The 20,443-nt window shown below is 40.6% G+C and overlaps 1 protein-coding gene across 3 annotated transcripts in view; it reads left to right on the top strand.

The window, feature by feature from the left end:
- Positions 1–20,443, top strand: part of LOC136422395 (sodium- and chloride-dependent glycine transporter 2-like) — an 87,027-nt gene that overhangs the window by 54,992 nt on the left and 11,592 nt on the right. For 2 of the 3 annotated variants that reach the window (XM_066410138.1, XM_066410139.1), the window contains 5 exons: positions 11,180–11,354; positions 11,892–12,023; positions 17,100–17,258; positions 18,728–18,881; positions 19,587–19,719. In XM_066410138.1, the coding sequence (XP_066266235.1) occupies positions 11,180–11,354; positions 11,892–12,023; positions 17,100–17,258; positions 18,728–18,881; positions 19,587–19,719 (753 nt within the window). Of the gene's footprint in view, positions 1–11,179; positions 11,355–11,397; positions 11,504–11,891; positions 12,024–17,099; positions 17,259–18,727; positions 18,882–19,586; positions 19,720–20,443 lie in introns of those variants that run through there. The other variant, XM_066410140.1, reaches the window with a different exon arrangement.

Below are 20,443 nucleotides of genomic sequence, written 5' to 3'. Positions count from 1 at the left end.
ATCTTTACCACACAATAGATCTTTTAGAGTTTGGGGGTCTGGCATCCAGGCTAGGCTTGTCCCACAACTTACCAAGACTGTCATTGCCCACTTTCTCAGAAAAGTTGCCTCTGCTATTCAAGAAGAAGTTGGGTCCCGCTCAGGGCTTTCTCCAGCTTTAAACCAAATGTTTTCCAGCCCAGTCATCATAGTCGCTGTTGATTTTTACGCTTGAAGTTCAGACTTTTTTGAAGAACAGTGACATTTTTTCTGTCCCGACAAGCAAATTTCCGTCAAGGGACAGAAGACGGGTTCTTGGATACATCCATGGTCCAGCTTGATTTACGCATCTTCTTCCTCTTTCTGGCAGTAACTTGCGTGTTAATCTGTCTTTACCTCCCCTACATCTTGGCCAAAGTTGCAATCTTCAACAAAATCCCCCAAAGAGCTGGTATGGAGGCAATTTATCAGCCTGCTCTAGACAGGATTCAGACTGTAGCTTTGAAGAACTTTGCTGCCAGCAACAGGGAAGTAATTTGACATCATTCTAAACTCAAGAGCCCTGAATGTACAGTTTGTGCTGGAGGGAACCAACTGTTTCAGAATACTGTAATTATACAAAAAGAAATTGGCAGAGTTCTAAAATCTCCAAATCTCCATACAACTGTTTAATAAGAGATCATTGTAACATGTTTTGACTGTTCTGTTTCAGAGCCAAAAAAAAGGTGCAATGGCCAAGGGGGTAGTATGTTTGCCTTGCATTCGGAAGATTGGGGTTCTTATGATGTCAGATTTTACACTGTATGTGATAGTAATGTATGCCATGCTACATTTGGAAATACAAAAGAAAGTAAGATGTTGACTTTTCAATCTCTTTAGTTTGGATTATTATGATGTGTTAGTTTGGAAGCCTAAAGCAGCTGGATGTACGTGTGCCATTTCAATGACCCCAAACTGGCAAAACATGGAGAATTTGAGGTCTATGAACTTAAAACTGTCTCTTGTTACCAATTTGCTCCCAAAGGGCTTAATTACCACTAGTGCTGCTGAAGCATTTACTCCCTTTGGGCCCTTCTGGTTTCATGGCTGACTTGCAGATTGGGACAGTGGTGTCAAAGGCACTGTGTCTAAAATAACAACAAAGCAAAGAACAGAAAAAGAAGAAATTTAACAACAAAGCAAAGAACAGAAACAAAGAAATTTAAACAGTCCTTGGAAAGTTACTGTGACAAATCCATACCCCCTCCCCATTTCTGTATGGTTTAATTATTGACTTGCTATAGTCACAATTTTAAAGTTGGTGTATTGTATCTGGACACAAACCTTTTGATCAATATACATGTAAACTATAATACAAACCATTCAATCAATACAATACAACCATTCGATCAATATGATACAAAACCATTCGATCAATATAATACAAAGGCATTCGATCATTCAATGTAAATACAAAACCATTGATCAATATAATACAAAACCTTTGATTAATGTAATACAAAACCATTCGATCAATATAATACAAAACCATTCGATCAATACAATACAAAACCATTCGATCAATATAATACAAAACCATCCAATCAATATAATACAAAACCGTTTTGATCAATACAAATACACCGTCCCGTTTCTGCATGGTTTATTTATTGACAACAGTTAGCTGTTACCTTGGCCGTCCCAGTAATACAGATAACGTTAAGAAAGGGGCGCAGGTGCGAGTGGGACGCTATTAGACACGGGCCAGCGGGCTCTCAAGGACTAGGGTCAACTCTTCAGGAAAATATACAGCCAGACATTGGTCAATAACGGTCATTTGTTATTGAAAGGACGGGGAGGGCAATAGCCTGGATACCAGACCCCCTATCTCTCAAGTATATATCTCGATATATATTATAGAGATTGGGGGTCTGGTATCCAGGCTAGGAGGGCAAAGGAGAATGAAGAAAACTGTTTCCTCAATTTGTATAAATAAAAACTATAAATTAGAAAAATCTGTGAGCAGATGCACAGCTCAGTCTTTTTTTTTTGTCTTTTGGGGAGATACGTAGCATTTTGTACAAAATCATTTACCGACGTGGAAAAGTACAAAACTACGTTGTAAACTGATGTTGTTTAGCATGGAATTTGTTACAGTGAAAGAAAAAAGCGAAGAAAAAAAAGCAAGAAGTCATGTATCTTCCAAAATTGTAAAACCTGCAGTATTGAAATATATCAAGGAAAGCAAGATTGCTTTTGATTTGTAAAAGTGACAAGAACCAAACAATGTACTAATCAGGTCTATGTAAGGCTCGAAACAGACTCCATGTCCATGCAGATTGTTCAGGAGTGTGTTTTTGTCAGACCAGGGCAGAAGTGACTGATGTGATGATGAAGGGGTCATTTAAGCATTAATAACGGGACCCTGTGTCAGGGGTATTCAGGGGGAACATGATACATGTGTGGGGTGGGGGGCTACAGCAAACCAGTCGCTTGGTTTGTGGACACCTCTCTCTTGAATGTAGAAAAAGAAAGGAACATCTTCACTGATTAGCTTTAAAGAACGGTTGCAGTCAGATGAGCAAAAGTTAGGTGTGACAGGCCGTTCAGTGTAATATAACCAGCTGCTGTCACGCCGCGTGCCTGCGAAGCTGGTGTGTTACGCCGAAAGGCGGATATACAGGCTATACAGATACAGATGTTTCTCTCATGCTCGAAGTCTTACTCTTTGTCTTAAGAGCTTTTCTCCTTCTTATTGCAACAAGGAGACTATATATACAGGGTCAATGTGCTAGCTAGGATATTCACCTTCATGTGTGCTCTGTGACACATGTACAGTGAAAAATGTCCATTAGTGCTAGTCCTAGGGACTTCATTACTTTCCTGTACCTTGCAAGTTGTGTGTGTGTGAGCTTGCAAGTTAAATTGTCTTCTTGTGGTCATTGACATTCATGTACTTGACCAACAAAATGGCAATACATTGTACATGCATCAGTAGGGCATATTACAAAAGTCACCAAACGTCATAGAAAGAAGGGATACAGCCCCCTCAAGTGGAATGGCTCAGTCCAATCTATTCCATTGGGAACTTTTATTTAGCAACTCCATGTAAAGAACTGTAGTGTTATGCAATGGCAGTTTCCCAGTTATGCGATCCGTGCCGAGATTATCACCTTTGGTATCAACCAGAGGTTAAACAACGCTTATCGCAAAAAACAGCCCGCACTTTCACCATAAAACCCATAACGTTCAGGGAAACCCAGCCACAATAAAATCTGCTGACGAGCCCCTTTGATGGATGTTTACGAGGGTAATTGATAGTATCGATCACTCCTTCTTGCTCACCACGTGTTGAGAGGGGCATACAACGCGATATCCCTGTTCGGTGCCACCGAGTGTTGCAAGAATATTCAGAGTATTTCTGGTTAGATAGATATGGTCCCTTAGAAGTCCAGTTACTACAAACCAGAGCAATGATGTAGACTAGTATTAACTTTGTAATGCAAAGTGCATTTTCAGAATGTTGTGTCATAGTTATAGTCTCTGACTCTCTATAAGGGAAGGGAAATATTTCATTTTGTTATTAATTGATAGTAATGATCACTGGCGCGTTCCTACCACGTGTTGAAAGGGAGGCACTGTGAATGCATTTAAGTTAGCATGGTTTAATTTAACGGTAGGGAGAAAATGGAGCATTTGCGGTGGTTTTAAGTTTGCGTTTGCGACAATAGTAGACGATGGGTAGGAGGGCAAAAAAGAATTTGCGGTGGTTTTATGTTCGCGGCGAAGAGCTTACCGCGAAAATCACAAACATAAAACCACTGGGAAAATTTCTGCATTTACAGTACAACACGATATCCCTGTGTCGGTGCGACCACCGAGTGTTCACAGAATATTTGACGTAGCCTTTTTTGGACCCGACTTTTCCTGTGCATATTTAGGGAGCAGGAGGGTCCCCAGGGTTTCATACCCTACATGACTGTCATTCTGACTAAGGCAGCTGGGTTATTAGGGGGGCAGGGGGATCCTGGCTGCATCTGGGCAGGCTTGTCAAAGGGGATTACTATAGGAAAACAGTGGCAATCTCCAAATCCAAGCAGATACATGTTTGGAAGGGAAGCCCACTGTAGGAAAACAGCAGCAATCTCCAAACTCAAGCAGATACATGTAGGGAAGAAATGCCCACTGTAGGAAACTGACAGTAGCAATCTTCAAACCCAAGCAAATACAGAAGGGATGCCCTTACATGTATGTTTCGACATCCCTACATGTATGTTCCGACACACCTATATTCATCTGATGTAGGGAGACAGTAGCAATCTCCAAACCCAAGCAGATACATGTAGGGAAGGGATGCTCCTACATGTGTGTTCCGACACTCCTACATTCCGATACTCCGATAGGGTTAGGGTTAGATGGTGTTGAAACATAGGGGTGTAACCACATGTGCATGTATTGTGAGTGGAAGATTGTAATACCTTCAGGCAGCCCTGTTTTTGTGATACAGACATTGAGTATACCTGTACATTGTAAGGCCAAGACAAGTTTGAGGATGTCATGATCTTTCGCGCAAACACCTGCTTTGTTGAAAAAGGGCAAGAAACAGCTAGAACTACATATTTCACTTCACTGTGAGTTTTCCCCTATCAGCGCAAATTGCTTGTCAAACTCAAAGATTATGAAGTACACTCACTATTTCCTTTTTTCCTCTGTCCTTTCCCTGAGTTTTTTTCCTGCTTTCCTAGTCCTTCCTTTCAGTATTTCCAAGAATCCTAGTCCCCTCTTTAACCCTCTTTGCTCTTTGCATGTCTAGACCTTTCCTTGCTCTTTTCTTTCTATCAATGAAGAATCATTAGTAGTGACAGCAGTGCAAAATTTAGCAGTCCACTATGAGAGGTTGTAAGTTCAGAGCATTTTTCATTTCTGAAACACTGTCAAATACGAATCCCATAAGCCAGATTAATCGCTAAGTCCTCTGTCTGATGTATGTAGAAATGCCAGGCATCCATGTTACCTAACCTGGTGTTTTATTTCTCACACACTTCATCATGGCCAAGGTTATGGCCTCTAAAGGCTAACCATGGGGGTTTAGGAGATGATCTTTGAGCAGAAATTTTAATGTGAATTGGTGTTCTTCCATTTTACATGTACATGTATGTGTTTATCACAATCATGGTTGTTCTATAAGAAATGGCTCATGATCATGTTTGCAAGCAGAATCCTGACTGCTTGACATGACAACAAAATTAATTTCCAGCACGCCAGCCCCTCCACTAATCCCTGCAGTTCCCCCGTCATTATGCCAGACTACAGGAGCGCAAGTCTCCGTGAAACGCTGTGTATCCGCCGCTTGTCACTTCTTTGTAACAGATCATTGAGAGCGACAGAAACTTGGCAGCAATAAAGACATACAGTACTCTGTATGCATTGTTGAGATTATACATCACAATACCAACGTGCTGCAATAAAATAGGGTCTAGTTTTTTTACTTTGAAATGTCCAAGAAGCAAGAAAATAGCCTGGCGTTGGAGTCAAGTTTCCTCTTTTTCCATCTTAGACAGAATCTCAACTTTTTCTTCAAAATGTCTAAAAACCAAGGAAATGTACTGTTGATGCCCTGAGCTCCTGAGTGCGGCGTAGTTGAAGCGCTGGCTTACTTTTGTAGTCGTGCTCTCTCATAGAACTCCAGATGGGAAGTTGATATACAGTATTGTGATTAGATCAGTGAAGATAATTAAACAACAGGTTTGTGGTAGATCTGCTGCCACCACAGGGAGGTGTGCAGGTCCCACAAGATGAGGTTGAATATTTTGTTCGCTGATTTGATATTCATTGTACACTTACATGTAGGTAGACACTGAATTCTATCAGCCAGAGCTTGAAATACTGGGCCTGAGTGTCATCCTATGTAGTTCCAGGGCTCTCATGGTGATGGAAGAGTCTTGAAACTAAATAGGATGACTCTCAGGCTATGAAATACTCATCTGCAACCTGCAATTTGTTGAAAAATGCTTGAGATAGGTGAAATAAAAACAAGTTGCTCTTTCATGTGGATGACTATATGTATTATTTAGAGATAAAGGATCGCATGTTGCAAGAAACAGAAGAAAGTAATTTTGTGAACAATTAGCCGTGAGTTTAACCTTCTCCCTGCTGCCTAACTCTGTAACCAATAGGGAATTGGGTGACAAATGCTACTTCAGAGTGCTAAAGGTTAAACCACCTGCTGCAAGCTAAGGTTGCTACTCAGAAATTAAAGTGCAGGTGACTCTAGTCAAGTCCTCGACTTCTTAACATCTGCAAATTCCGGTCATGGAACGATGTTGATTTGACTTAAGTTTATTCGGCTGTAAAGCAGGCAACTACAATCCTCTACACAAGATTTGAGAATCAATCGTTTAAATCATAAACATGGTAGAAGCCATGGTAGCGAGTCGTGCTGTTCTAAGATAAGGGTGCCTGGAGGGTCGTGTGCTTTGGGAGTGTGCGGAAATCGTGTCAATCACTCACACTGACTTATTTCAAGGTTCTTAGGCGCTTTACGCTCTGCCAAACAAATGATTACCTTTGCCAAGAAGGTTATTTTGTTCGGTAGCGTTTGTGTGTGTCTGTGTGTGTGTGTGTGTGTGTGTGTCAGTCAGCATGATACGTAACTAGAGAATGCCTGAATGAATTGATGAGACCTCAAAATGGTTAGATTTTTGTCCCCCTAGCGGCTTGTTATGGAACTCCAGCAGAACTTTGTATCTTTTGATCTGAAGACGGTACGGCCACCAAATTGGAGTGGGAGATAGCTCTTCTGTTGTCACTCATTTTGGAGGGCTGTCAAATTCAGAAAAAAAATACTGCATAGACTAGATTTTTTCTCATTCATTAAATATGTATCTTGAAAAAGGTTATTTGGCCATGCTGCCTTAATGTAAAAGATACTTTTAGTTGTTTGGATTACACAAATCTCATAAATTTAGGGCAAAACTGCAGAATTTGCTGAAAACACAAAATGTAGATCCCTGCAAAAAGTAAGACAGATCACACTACTCTAAGTCTAAGGGGATTTGTCAGACTGCACTGCCTAAAACAATAATGTGAAAAAGTGAGCAATTACCCTATTTCTGGTCGCAGTGTGCCATTTATTGTAGTTATGAGGTAATTTCTGTCACCATTATTTCCATGTGAAAGTACTTGACAAATCGGCACCAAGATAGCGTGATCCAATATTTTGAATGTTCAATCAGACGTCTGATGCTTGTATTGTCTTCATTAACTTGTCGTGCTAGTATAAATTGGCAGTCTTCTTCATTTCTGTGAATTTTGATTAACGATGTAATAAGCACATGATAACGCTATTCAATCTTCAGATTGCAACTGTATCTTGTATAACGAATGACATTCTAAACCAAAAAAACGTATCAAATCTATTGTCAGAATGATGAATTTTCCTGTGCTAAAAGTTGTTGTTTTAAACCGAAAAAACACACAGCCATGCATAAAATCTATTGTCAGGATGATGAATTTTGCTGAGCTAAAAGTTGCCAATGTCACAGATTTCCCCAAAGAAAAGGCGGGGAAGACAAATTGGAGAGCTTAACCCGCGGCGGATGCCATGCTCGTTTTTGCTTGATCGCGTGGGAGGCGCTGCCGTGCGTATGATATGTTTGCGGCCCAGTAGAGCGTGCGTATGTCCTTGTATAATGCTAAGTCAAGCGGGAGTGCATACAAGACCCGACCCCTCAGTTGAAGTGACAACTTGCATGCAGATTTAAAATGCGCTATTGGAAGGGAATCTCAAATAGTTTGTGAAGAGCTGTTGTTGCACTTGCCAGAAATAGCTGAACAATTTTGTCTACTGTTAGTGTTAATTCCTTCATCATTTATGCAGGCAATTCAATTTTTGTGGTAGGTGTAGACCAGAGTTTTTCACAGTGTTTTAAAAGTTGACATCAATACAACATTCGGCTCTTTTTGTGTCGGAACCATACACTACTGTAGTGCAAAAACATGTATTCACAGTGTCATAATTTTGAGTTGAAGAGGTGGATTTTTCTATTATACTTAAAGCGTACTGTATTTTGTAAAATCCTAAAATTTCCTTTAGTTTAGCACACTGAAGTAGCCCTTTCAAATTCTCTATATTGGTTACAGGGTTAGGCAGCAGGGAGAAGAATGAGGTCCAAACTTCTTATCATTATTGTATTAGGTATTCCTTTTAAAACAGTGTTATTAGGAAACATTTGAACTTTGGACTATAAATGCCAACTTTTCTCAATCATTTTCACTCAGTCTTCTCAGCAGAGGCTGCCATTAACAGGCCATAAAGTTTGTGAGGCCCGAGACTCTGAAATAAACGCACAGCCGACGTTAAACCGGGGCTTTTCCTAAAGTCATTTCTCCGACGTTTATGGCCCGCCGTTAGTCTCCTATTTTGACTATATAGCAGACATTAAGTTGCTTGATGTCAATCCAATGTATCGCGACTCCCACTTACTGTATCTCCAAATTACTGGGCTTAGCATATAAAATAGGCCGTCACATTCATAGCAGCATATTAGGTGGAAGCTGTCTGCTCTAGAGCCGTTCGTACCAATTTCTAGGGCCAAGATTGGACCATAAGTATAGATTGGTCGGTGATTCAAGGCTACGCGGCGAGCCATCAGCGGAAAAGGGTTCTTTGTGCGAAATTGCGGAAGGAAGAAGTCTGTGAACGGTGTCTGGTTAGATATTGAGAGGTTGAATTAATGGGAAGAATCCTGCCGTTAAAAACTTGCCCTTGCCGTTTGTAACAGTCAATTTTCTGCAAGGTGGCAGAAAAAATGCCCTTGAATGTTTAAGATACATACCAGGCGAAATTGTAGGCTGATAGTATAAGTGGGTGGGATAGGAGTTGGAAGCATTTGTTTGAGGTAAAATTGGAGTGGAAAATTTCAAAGTTGCCCGGTGTAATAGTAAGTTTTCTACAAGGGAGCAGAAAAATGCCCTTGAAAGTTTAAGATACATATTAGGTGAAATTGTAGACTGTGTTAGTGATACTACTAGAAACTTTATACATTGATTTGAGGTAAAATTGGCATGTAATCCTGTTATTAAGAAGTTGTGCTGCAAAAATGCCCTTGAAAGTTAAAGACACACACCAGATAAAATTGTAGACTGTGTACTAGTAAGCTACTGATAGTATATAAGTTGGTGGGATAGGAGTTGGAAACATTCGTTTGAGGTAGCATTGGAGTGGAATTCTTTTATCTCGAAGTTGCCTGGTATAATAGTAAGTTTTCTACAAGGTGGCAGAAAAAATGTCATTGAAGATTTTAGGTGCACAGCTCCAATTTTGGGTGCACAAAAGTACATAATTATGCACCCAGTTTTTCGAGCTCTGATAACTCTTTTTAAACACAAGTTGTCTACATCTTTCTGTGTGTGAAATTAGCCCAGATAGTGAAAAGTTCGTAGGTGAGGGTAGGGCAGCTAACACCATACATTTCCAAAGGTTAGTTGTCCCGTCTGCCCCTTCAAAATGCCAACTCTGATTAATGTGGGAACCATAATGCCAACATCAGCACTCTGTAGCATACCGCCAATTGACAATTATTCAAGCAACTGGATCAAAGTTGGAAACGGTCAGACTTTTCAGGTAGCATCCACTACTTTTCGTCAGTGACATTGAAGTAGTGAATGCTACCTGCACCGTCCGTTTCCAAATTTTATCCAGTTGCTCGAGTAACTGTCATTTGCGGTATCTTATTCCTGGATGCCTAACCGCCATCAATGTAGCATACATACTTGTGCATAGAAGCCTTTTGGAAGAAGAAAATCTGTCTAAAATCTGTTTGAGACAAAATGTTACTCTTTTCAAAGACATATTTGTATTGCACAGTGCATCAATATACTGAACAGAATATTTTTGCCTTCAGACCATTGTGTTGGAAGAAAATCTTTGGACATAATGTTATGCCAAACTTTTACCTTCTGTGGAGCCAAAATAGCATGATATTTCACAAGACTACGACCCTACCTTCATTTGGTCTACACTGCTTTAAAACTCTTGCAATATGCAGGAACTTAGCTGTAGCAGAGTTGCTCACAGCAGCTGTTGAACTTTGTGGCTCATATTGCTGCTGTTTTGGTAATGTTATAATAAATCTGTTTGTACTAGTCTTTGCACAACTCAACAACATTTGCCATTTCCAAAAAAAATACCGATTTAGTTTAGACTGTCCATAATCCAACCAGTTTTAAAATTTAGTCTGTTTCAAATGCAAGGGTCTGTCTTTTGAATTACTTTGACATCACTGTTTTCACATCTACCATTACACTTTTTACAGCAGCTCGTTTTAATGCAATTAGAGTATGGAGTGATATGTTGATTTTGTTGTCTGTGAAAGTTTCGCAGTAACTTTTGACGAACCTGTTCTGTAACTAAGAGATAATCGCCCCAATTGATTGTTCCGTCCTTGAACAAGACGCCAACGCAGCAGAATTGAAAATTAGATGGGTGTCTAAAGCACCGGATCAATCCTTTGACTGTTCCTCATTACAAAGACATCCCAGAAATCGATAGAACTCGTAAGGATCATTGATTTTTATTATTTATTCGGCGTTTACGGTGTCGGCTGTGTCCTTGGGGTTTGGTTGCTGCAGTTATTAAAATTTTAGTGGGGTTTAGACTATATTTTATTTGGAGAAACGTCTGTAATTGTGGTGCTTTGCCCTTAGTTTTATGTGTTTCATGGACATTCCTTTGTGTCTATTATCTTTTAAGTGGGATGTACCAAGGGAGTATTGTGGAAGGGGTGATGGAATTTTTAAAAAGAGTTCAAAAATTTTCCATCCGCTGTTGACAATTCTGACAGCTGTAAGGATCTTAAATGTCTTGTGACTTGTGTCTGTTTGAGCTTTGAAATGGGCAGTATTATTTAGATTTGTGTCGTTGAATTTGTAACAAACTCTGAACACCGCTGACAGTTTAAATATACCTTCTCATTCACTATCCTAGGTTTCTGAATATGAATTGAACTTTGAGGTTAAAGTTACAAATCCCAAACCATACAATGTGCATATGGCGACAGCCATCTCCAATTCTATCGTCCTTGGGCCACACAACAGATTTCCCCTCTGCATGCTCTCATGTGGCTGTGCAGCCCAATACTTGATCTGCACACCCTGCTGGAACTATACCAGTCTGTAAAATGGACTTATATTAACATCGGCCTTCTATTTCCCCGCTCAGGACGGTAACTACAAGTTTGAGAACGGCTCAGTGGCGGTGGAAGATGAGGGGGATGAGAACAAGGAGCGAGGGAACTGGTCCAACAAGCTGGACTTCATCCTCTCGTGCGTCGGGTACGCCGTCGGACTCGGCAACGTCTGGAGGTTCCCCTACCTCGCCTACCAGAACGGAGGAGGTGAGTTTGATTGTACTGTATGTTTATTTGTTTGTTTGAGCACGGGAACTGGTCCAACAAGCTGGACTTCATCCTCTCGTGTGTCGGGTACGCCGTCGGGCTCGGCAACGTCTGGAGGTTCCCCTACCTCGCCTACCAGAATGGAGGAGGTGGGAATGGAATCCTCTTCTAGAAGTTTTTAGAGAAAAAAGCCTGTGCATTACACTATGTGATGCTTCACTGGTGTGCGATTCAGACTCTGAAGTAGCCTCTACCAGGCTCTAGAGATGGCTGAAAAGAGTAGAAATTGACCAAATAGACATACAACATGCCAGAGAAGTTAGCTGGTCTGGGAGTACAGTTTAGATGGCAAACTGTACTCCCTGGCAAGCAAACTCCTCTGGTATGTTATCTGTCTATTTGGCACATTTCTTCTCTTTCCAGCCATGTCTGCATACTGGTAGAGGCTAATTCAGAAGCCCTATCACATCAGAACTCCTATCACCAAAGGTCTTCAATTCTTGTCAAGCTAAATCCATGATACCTGTTCCCTTCCAGGAGCATTCCTGGTGCCCTACACCATTATGCTGGCGTGTGCCGGCCTGCCCATCTTCTTCCTGGAGCTGGCCTTCGGACAGTTCTCAAGCCAGGGCCCTGTGGGCGTATGGAAGGCCATCCCGCTATTGCAAGGTAAATACATGTTATCTGCAGTTTGTAGTAAAGTTGCTAGGGGGAATTTTCAATCCCTGGACATTTCTGACCATCTCTTTATTGTAAGATAAGGCTAGATCTGTTCGAACCTAGACAAGGCAACAACATTGTAAGTATTTGTAATCTGCAGTTTACGATAAAGCTGCTAGGGGGATTTTTAAATCTTCAAGTTAAAAGTCCTTTTACCTGGGACTCAAAATTTGGGAGGACACTTGCAGTTTGGAAACTCTTTTGTGCCCAAACAGGGAAGACATAGTTGACATGAAACCCCAAACTAAGTTACCCCAGCCAGGCAAAGCTCAGAAGTCTGATGAAATGAAAGATGAGGCTTCAGTAAGGTTGTATAACAAAGTTAGAGCCCTCATGAGCTGCCAGGGGATGTACCACGAAACCCCAAACTGCCAAACTAACTTACTCCAGCCCAGCAAATCTCTGAAGTCTGATGAATTGAACTTAAAGGCTTCAGTAAGGCTGTATAACAAAGTTAGAGCCCTCATGAGCTACCAGCTGCAGTTAGGCACTATAACAAAGTTAGAGCCCTCACGAGCTACCAGGGGATGTAAAAAGAAACGGATGGGAATGGTTATTGGTACCTACCAATTTGCTACCCGACGAACTGCTCATTTAATTTCAGGATGGGATAACGATGAAAACGAGGTGCGTGATAGGGGGGTAATCTGATTCCAAGGTGTAGTAAAGTAGGAAACGACATTATGAGTTATTGGAGATAAGGTTATCAGTGGAGGCACTTGAGTGCAAGTTGGGCCGGCTGCTGTCAAACTTGATAAGTAGTTCAACCAACAAGGGAGACACTGGATTCCGGTCTGTCAAATTTTTGTAGTTCTACTTCTTTGTTTTGCATAAATTTTGACGGTGGAGTGTGGGCTATGGGATTGATATCTTATCAACAGAGTTTGACTGAAAAAAAATTAACGTACTGACAAGCTTGCATTGGTACAAGAAGAACAGATGCTTAATGATGTGTCATAAGTTGGTAATCTGATTCCATGGTGTAGTAAAGTAGGAAACGAAGTTAGGGGTTATTGGAGATCAAGTTAATCGTGGAGGCACTTTAGTGCAAGTTAGGCTGGCTGCTGTCAACCTCAATAAGCAGTTCAACCAACAAGAGAGACCCGGGATGCCAGTCTGTCCAATTTTTGCAGTTCTACTTCTTTGTTTTGCATAAATTTTGACGGAGGAGTGTGGGCTATGGGATTGATATCTTATCACCAGAGTTTGACTGAAAAAAAATTAACGTACTGACAAGCTTGCATTGGTACAAGAAGTAAAGATGCTTAATGATGTGTTATAGGTTGGTAATCTGATTCCATGGTGTAGTAAAGTAGGAAACGACATTAGGAGTTATTGGAGATCAAGTTAACTGTGGGCGCACTTGAGTGCAAGTTAGGATGGCTGCTGTCAATCACAATAAGCAGTTCAACCAACAAGAGAGACACTGGATTCCAGTCTGTCAAATTTTTAGATTTCTACTCTGAAAGTTTTAACTTTTATTTCTAAATTTCTAAATTATGATGCAAGTGTAATCGTCAGCCTGCTATGGTAGCCAGTTGGCAACAAATTTGTATTTGATGCCCTGCAAACTAACAACTTCCCTGCAAATTTACCTAAACCAAAAAAATGTTAATACATAACTCATACGCACAGTTAATGCACATCAGTCAGTCAAGCGTGTGGTAAAACAATGTTATTTGGGAGTTTCAATGTTAGTACTGATACTGTATCGGTGAACACTCACACCATACAAAAGCGACATTAACTCTCCTAATTATAAGTCTGCCAGGAACCCTTACATGTACACTGCCACATTATAAACAACTGTGTGAATTTAACCTTTAGCACACGAAAGTAGCCATTTGGCTACCAATTCCCTATTGATTACAAGGTTAGGCAGTAGGGAGAAGGTTAATGAGATCTACTACAAATGTAGCATCAGTAATCCCCGAGGTACATGTATTCACACTTTAGATATCCAAGTGTTCAAGACATTCTTGAGAAGATAACATTTTTTTTCAATTTGCCAGTCTTAAGATGCCCCACAGATTTATGAGAGTTGAAGGTTAGTTATTCTGTGGCCTGAATTTCCCACCAGTGTTGGCAGCATTTTTTCTGAGGTAACGATATCTTGACAGACAGAATTTCTCGCCAGTGTGACCATTTTCACTTCAAACAGACAGTTTTCTGTCACCAAATTGTGAACAGGCCGACCCAAAATGAATCTCAAACAAACTGGTGTCTACTTCCTTTCAAGACATAACATGACCTAGTCTTGTCAGGCCAAGCAGGGATGCCAAATATAGACTGGACTGAGTCAGTTCCCCTGTAAGGGCATGTTCACACGTATGCATATATTCAAGTCCCTGCATTTTGCTTTAGGTTAAGTTTGCGGGGAAGAAGTTACGTTGATCCACCGTTTTGCAGTCTGGTTCTAGAAGTTGAACGAAAAAAATGACTTCTTCGACCGCAAACTTAACCTAAACCAAAGAAATGTCAATACGGAACTCAAACGCACTTTAATACACGCACAAGTGTGAACGGGGCTTAAGATCCAGTTACTTCTCCCCCCAGTGTCAAATGCAACATGGTGTTTAAACAAACAATTTGCATGTAGTATTTGATTGATAATTCTGACAGATGCCCATCATATCCAATTACCTAGCACTTCTAGTTTAAGTGTCAAATGCAACATGGTGTTTTATCAAACTATTTAGCGCTTGATTAACAACTTGACAGCTGCCCATCAAAGGCAATAGGTGTAAATTACAATGTACGTTGGGTGTTGCTGTGAAATATGATAGCCAGGGTGTCTGGTTACAAGCAGACTGATTTCCAACAGAACAGATAACACTTACATCGGGAATGGCAGGAAATCTAATCTGTTTTGGAGATTAATAGCAAGGTTTACCCAATCCAATGTTATACTACATTCTAAAATGTACATGGTGCAAGTTTTGTTGGGTTTGACTCTTTTGAGGCAGTGTCAGACAAATTTACCCACTTCTTCTATAATATGTGACTGGGTTCTTTGATATTTGTAATAATGGTGAAACTTTCAGGAAAAATAGTTTTTTTACCATGTGACACGATGCAAGTTGTGCTTGCAATGCTGGATGGTAAACCTGAAAATTGCCAGGTAAATTTGAATCTGTACTTTTGAGAAGGCTCTCAACTGACAGGCCCTGAAGGGCCTACCTGGGGAATATGTTAGATGTTCGATGTGCTTTTATTATAGTCATATGACCAGGACTGTCATCCCACTGATTGGTTGGAAGTGTTTTGGATTTTTGTTGCTAAATCTGTCCTGTAAAACTTCCAAAAATACATTTTCATCAGTTTCATGTCACGTAGTTCAGATTTTTTTTATGGACTGGGTGAAAGTTTTGTACGTCCCAATGAGCAAATTTCCGTCCTGCATGGCAGCTGTTATGCCTTTGTATACTTGTCACTAAGTCCCGACCAACGACTCAGCAAAACGGCTCAGCTAGACTCCAACACTTGCAACACCCAACATCCATTGAACCCTTTACTTGGAGCAAAGAGGCAAAAGAAAAAGGCAAAAGAAAAAGGCAAATTCTCAGAGAGTTTCCAAAAGTGTGTTTGACAGATGAAAGAGGCTGAGTTTCTTTGATCCATGAGCTGGTATGAGAAGTGTTCCATGCATCTGTAGTCACAAGCCGGTTGGCACATGTCCGCTTCACTACTGCAAATGCTCATCAGTTGAGCTGTCACAAGCAGAAAGGCTGCACCAGTTCTCATAACACTTCAAAGAAAAAGAAGTGGTAAGGTCTGTGGGTCTTTTTTAATCTCCAAGCAGATCTAACGGTTGCAAAGACTGTATCCAACTGGCAAAGGGAGTTTTATAGCAATTAAAACTCCTTTTGCAGGTTGGATACGGTCTTTGCAACCATTTGATCAGCTTGGAGATTAGGTATTTTTAACCTTTAGCACTCTGAAGTAGCCATCGGCACCCCATGAAATTCTCTATTGGTTACAGAGTTAGGCAGCAGAGAGAAAGTTAATGTTCTACTTTTACCTGCATATCCATTTGAAGCTGTATATTCAGGCTGTAGTCATAGGACTGCTGTACTGTATAATCCTTATGATTTAATGATGAACAGCTCCAAACATATGGAAGTCCCACAGCTCCTGCCCTAGATCTGTTCCTCCTTGATCAATGATCTTCATTTGTGTAGTAATAAACCCACAGAAGGAGTCTGAAAGGCCGTGTTGATGAGATTCGATGCATCAGTCGAATAGGTCGGCTCTGTATTGTGTGGTTGGTACTAGTGGGAGGAACGGTTTGGTGGATTGTAAATGGTGGTGTCAAATTCTTCATGAATCATGTTCGATCAAGTTACAGAGGCTGAATTAATGTGGATACAGTCAAACCTGTACTAAACTAGTGGTCACCTCTATAAAAGAACCACCTGGCCATTGATGTACAGTCAGACCTGTACCAGTGACCACCTCTATATATAGACCACCTGGTCATCGATATGCTGTACATGTACAGTCAAACCTGTACTAGTGACCACCTCTGCATAAGGAACACCTACTAGTAGCCATTTTTTTTATGGTCTCTTGAATTGTTTTTCCCATTGTAGATAGATTGACCCTGGAATCAAAAGAATCCTGTCTACAATGACCATTCTCTTCCAGTCCCTTGAGCGGTCACCATTAAATGCATTCTATAATATACAATTGTAAAAATTAACTTTAAAGTTGTTATTGTTTTGTTGATGAAGATTTGTCTTCTACAGAAGTTGTGTGCAACTGTTAGCTAACAAAAGATGACATTGGTTTGTTGGTGAACAGTTTTCTTGTTTTCCTTTTGCCGGTGTTGGCGTGTGCATTGATATAACTGTTAGCTAGCAGAATATGTCATAGTTAACTGATATACATACATTTTGAGTCATGAGATTTTCTTACTCTAATCTGTCCCTCGCAGGAGTTGGCGTGTGCATGGTAAACTGAAGATGTTACTATTTTGTTGATGAACACTTTTTTCTTACATGTACATGTATTTCTCCCCTGCAGGAGTTGGGGTGTGCATGGTGTGTGTGTCCTTCCTCGTGGGGATCTACTACAACGTGATCATCGCCTACGCGTTGTTCTACCTGTTCGCCTCCTTCACCAGCTACCTCCCCTGGTCCGACTGCGACAACCCGTGGAACACGCCCGGCTGCGCCACAAAAGGTCAGGGGGCATAGGGTCGTAGTTCAGAGTTTAGTAAAGACGAATGCACCCTTAAAGTTATTCTTATAGCCATCTTAAGTAGTTACTGATTGGTCAATTTGAGTAAAAACAATTACAAGTATTGAAAACGTAAGATGGCATGCCAGAATGAGCCACACAAGGTCAGAGGGCATAAGGTTGTAGTTCAAAGTTCAGCCTGAAGTTTAAAGATCATCAAGAGGTGTACCCTGGAAGTTTGTCAATTTACATGGCTATAACCTGCAGTTTGAAGGGAGTCTGCTAGGAGCATTGCTCCCAACTTTGATGAATCTTTGATCTTTTCTTCGAACGCACACTACAATAGAATTTAATTCATTTGTTTTTAGTTGTCACATTTACAAAACTCCTCAGACAAGCACAGGCAAAAACAACATAAATACATGTATGATTTCTTTATTGTATGATTTCTATATTTTCATATATATCATATGTCTAATACACTGAAATATGATATTACAAACTTATATTCACACTAAACACATGTTTTTATTGTTTTCTTACAGCTGAAGGTATGTCCCCCACCCCTCATGAGAGAGTATATATGAGTTCTTTTATTTTACTTTTGTTTGCTATTCTATGATTTGATAAAACGGATAATATTTTCTTTATTTCTACTAACATTTCGGTAAAATGTTTGTGTTTGGTTAACCTTAGTAGATTAATTCTTGTTGTTTTGTTTTGTTCGGTTGAATTGATACTAACTCATGCAAATACATTGTGTTTCATTTACTATCACTTAATATTCACAACAGATTAATTAAGACTTCTGCAACTCACTTTAACAAAATACATCACTCTCAATCAGTTTGCACAGCTATACTTTTGTTTGCCACACATGCAATGTTGCAACATGTCACGCTGTAACAGTTTTGTTCAAGTCCTACTAACTTAAACGTGTGCTTGAGATCTTTGCTTGACTTGACAAGATTGACTGTTCCATTCCGGTCTAACCTAACATCATATTCTAATCAAAGTTTTGAAAAGGAAGTGCCTGTTTGTTGAGACACCAAAACTGACAAAACGGAGCAAAATGTGCCACTAATGCTTGTGGTGTTGTTGCTTGTGCTGGCTGCAAAATACTTGCAAATTAAGTTATGTGTTTGCCAAGGGTTTGGTTTCTTATTTTTCTTGTGGTTTGATAAACCAGTTGCTAACTTCAGGGCTCTAGCCTGTGTATTACAGAAAAATCCTGTCAACCATGAAGGATAAAAATTGGCGAGTAAAGATATAGACGTTTGAATAAGCCATGCCGAAACACCAGTCTAGGTCTAAATTTGTACAGAATGACAGAAAAATATTCAAAAAAATTCACCTGGAATTGGGATGACGGAAAAAAATGGAGCTGGCTAGAGCCCTGACTAACTTTCAGGTAAACCAACCAGAGTTAACGACTTGTTACTAACGAATGGCTTTCCTCCTTCCCCCTGTAGCGTGCCAGCAGACGGTGAACGCGACGTTCCAGAACATCACGTTAGGCGGGGAGATGTACTCCATGTTTGGGATGTACGACGAGAACGGGACCTGGGTCAACGGGACGTACTGCGGGGACAAGATGCGCACCAGCCCCAGCGAGGACTACTGGAAGTACGTCTTATTTCTTAAAGATTCATCCTTTAAGATTTGTGTATAGATTTGATAGATATATAGAAAGAAACCTGCAGTCAATTCGGCAAACACAAGCCCCAGTGCTCACAAGCCCCAGCGAAGACTACTGGAAGTTCTGTCAAGATTCATCCTTTAAGATTTATATATATTATGTAGATCATCATCATGTCTTGTCGCTCCAGTTCTCTATCCATTGACAGGCTGTCTGGTTCACTATAGATTCAAAATTTTCACTAAAACTGCAGTCAGTGTAGCAAACAAGGTACAGCAGCCCTAGAGAAAACTACTGGGAGTACGTCTTGTTTCTTAAACATTAATCCTCAAAAATTTGTATCTGTAGGCTAAGTAAAAAAGTTACCTATAAGCTTCGTACATATATACATAATTGCCGTCAGCTATTTGAACTTTCTTCAAAATTTATCCCTTGAGGTTGATCTAGAAGTTTGGAAATTTTGTCTCAAAGTCCATTAAGCCTTCAACAAAAATGGAAGAGGTGCTCTATAACATGTCGTTCTTATACATGTAGTATTTTGATTAAATCTAAACCACTGGACATGTTTTACAAACATTTCAAATGCTATCCAACATTCTTCAAAAGTTACGATAAAATGAAATGATGTTTCATTACTCCTTCCTGGATGTGTAGTCTTCATAAACACATCATTCTGAACTTGTCTTCCCCAGTCACTATGCCCTTGAGATCACGCCGGGCATCCACGAGACCGGCGGCGTGAAGTGGCAGCTAGCGCTCAGCCTGGTGCTGGCCTGGGTCATCGTCTTCTTCAGCATGTGCAAGGGAGTCAAGTCATCTGGCAAGGTGAGAAAAAAAGAGAGAAAGAAAGAATAAGAAAGAAAGAAAAAAACAGAAAGAAAAAGAGAGAGAAAGGGGGAGGGAGACAGGCAGGAGAGGAGGGAGGGGATAGGTAGGGAGGGAGGAGAAAAGAGAGAAGGAGAAAGATGTAGTCTGGTGCTGGCCTGGGTCATCGTCTTCTTCAGCATGTGCAAGGGAGTCAAGTCATCCGGCAAGGTGAGGAACAGAGAGAGAGAGAAAGACAGAGAGAGAAAGAATGAAAGAGCATAAAAGATAGAGAGAGAGAGAGAGAGAGAGAGAAAGAAAGAAAGAAAGAGAGAGACACACCTTGAGCACATTAAAGACCCCACCAAACTTTTATTGGTAAGAGTAGATCTACAACCCTGTTGGAATAGATCAAACCTTTCAGTCTGGTTGCTCTTAGCATATAAACTACAAGCAGAAACAAAACAGCAATCAAAATTTCCTGTTTCAAGCCTCAATTATGATAAAGAAGCCGCTACAATTCCTGAAAATGATAGTGGTACATCCGGGTGTATACGATTCATAGAATACATTATCTTATGGGGGCACCTGGGGCAATTGCTGTCATATTGAGGTCACCTGAGTAACTGTTGGATGGCAGGCGCTCCAGACCCTTGCACGTCAGGACCATCAATCAGCCCCCGGCATGGGAGGTACAGTGGTTAACAACACTTCGTTTAGACCTTAGGGTTGAGAGTATAAATCC

The sequence above is a fragment of the Branchiostoma lanceolatum genome, chromosome 17 (genome assembly GCF_035083965.1).
Source record: "Branchiostoma lanceolatum isolate klBraLanc5 chromosome 17, klBraLanc5.hap2, whole genome shotgun sequence".
Classification (NCBI taxonomy): Eukaryota; Metazoa; Chordata; class Leptocardii; order Amphioxiformes; family Branchiostomatidae; genus Branchiostoma; species Branchiostoma lanceolatum.
The sequence above is the reverse complement of the archived record's forward strand: the minus strand, read 5'-3'. Positions and strand labels throughout refer to the sequence as shown.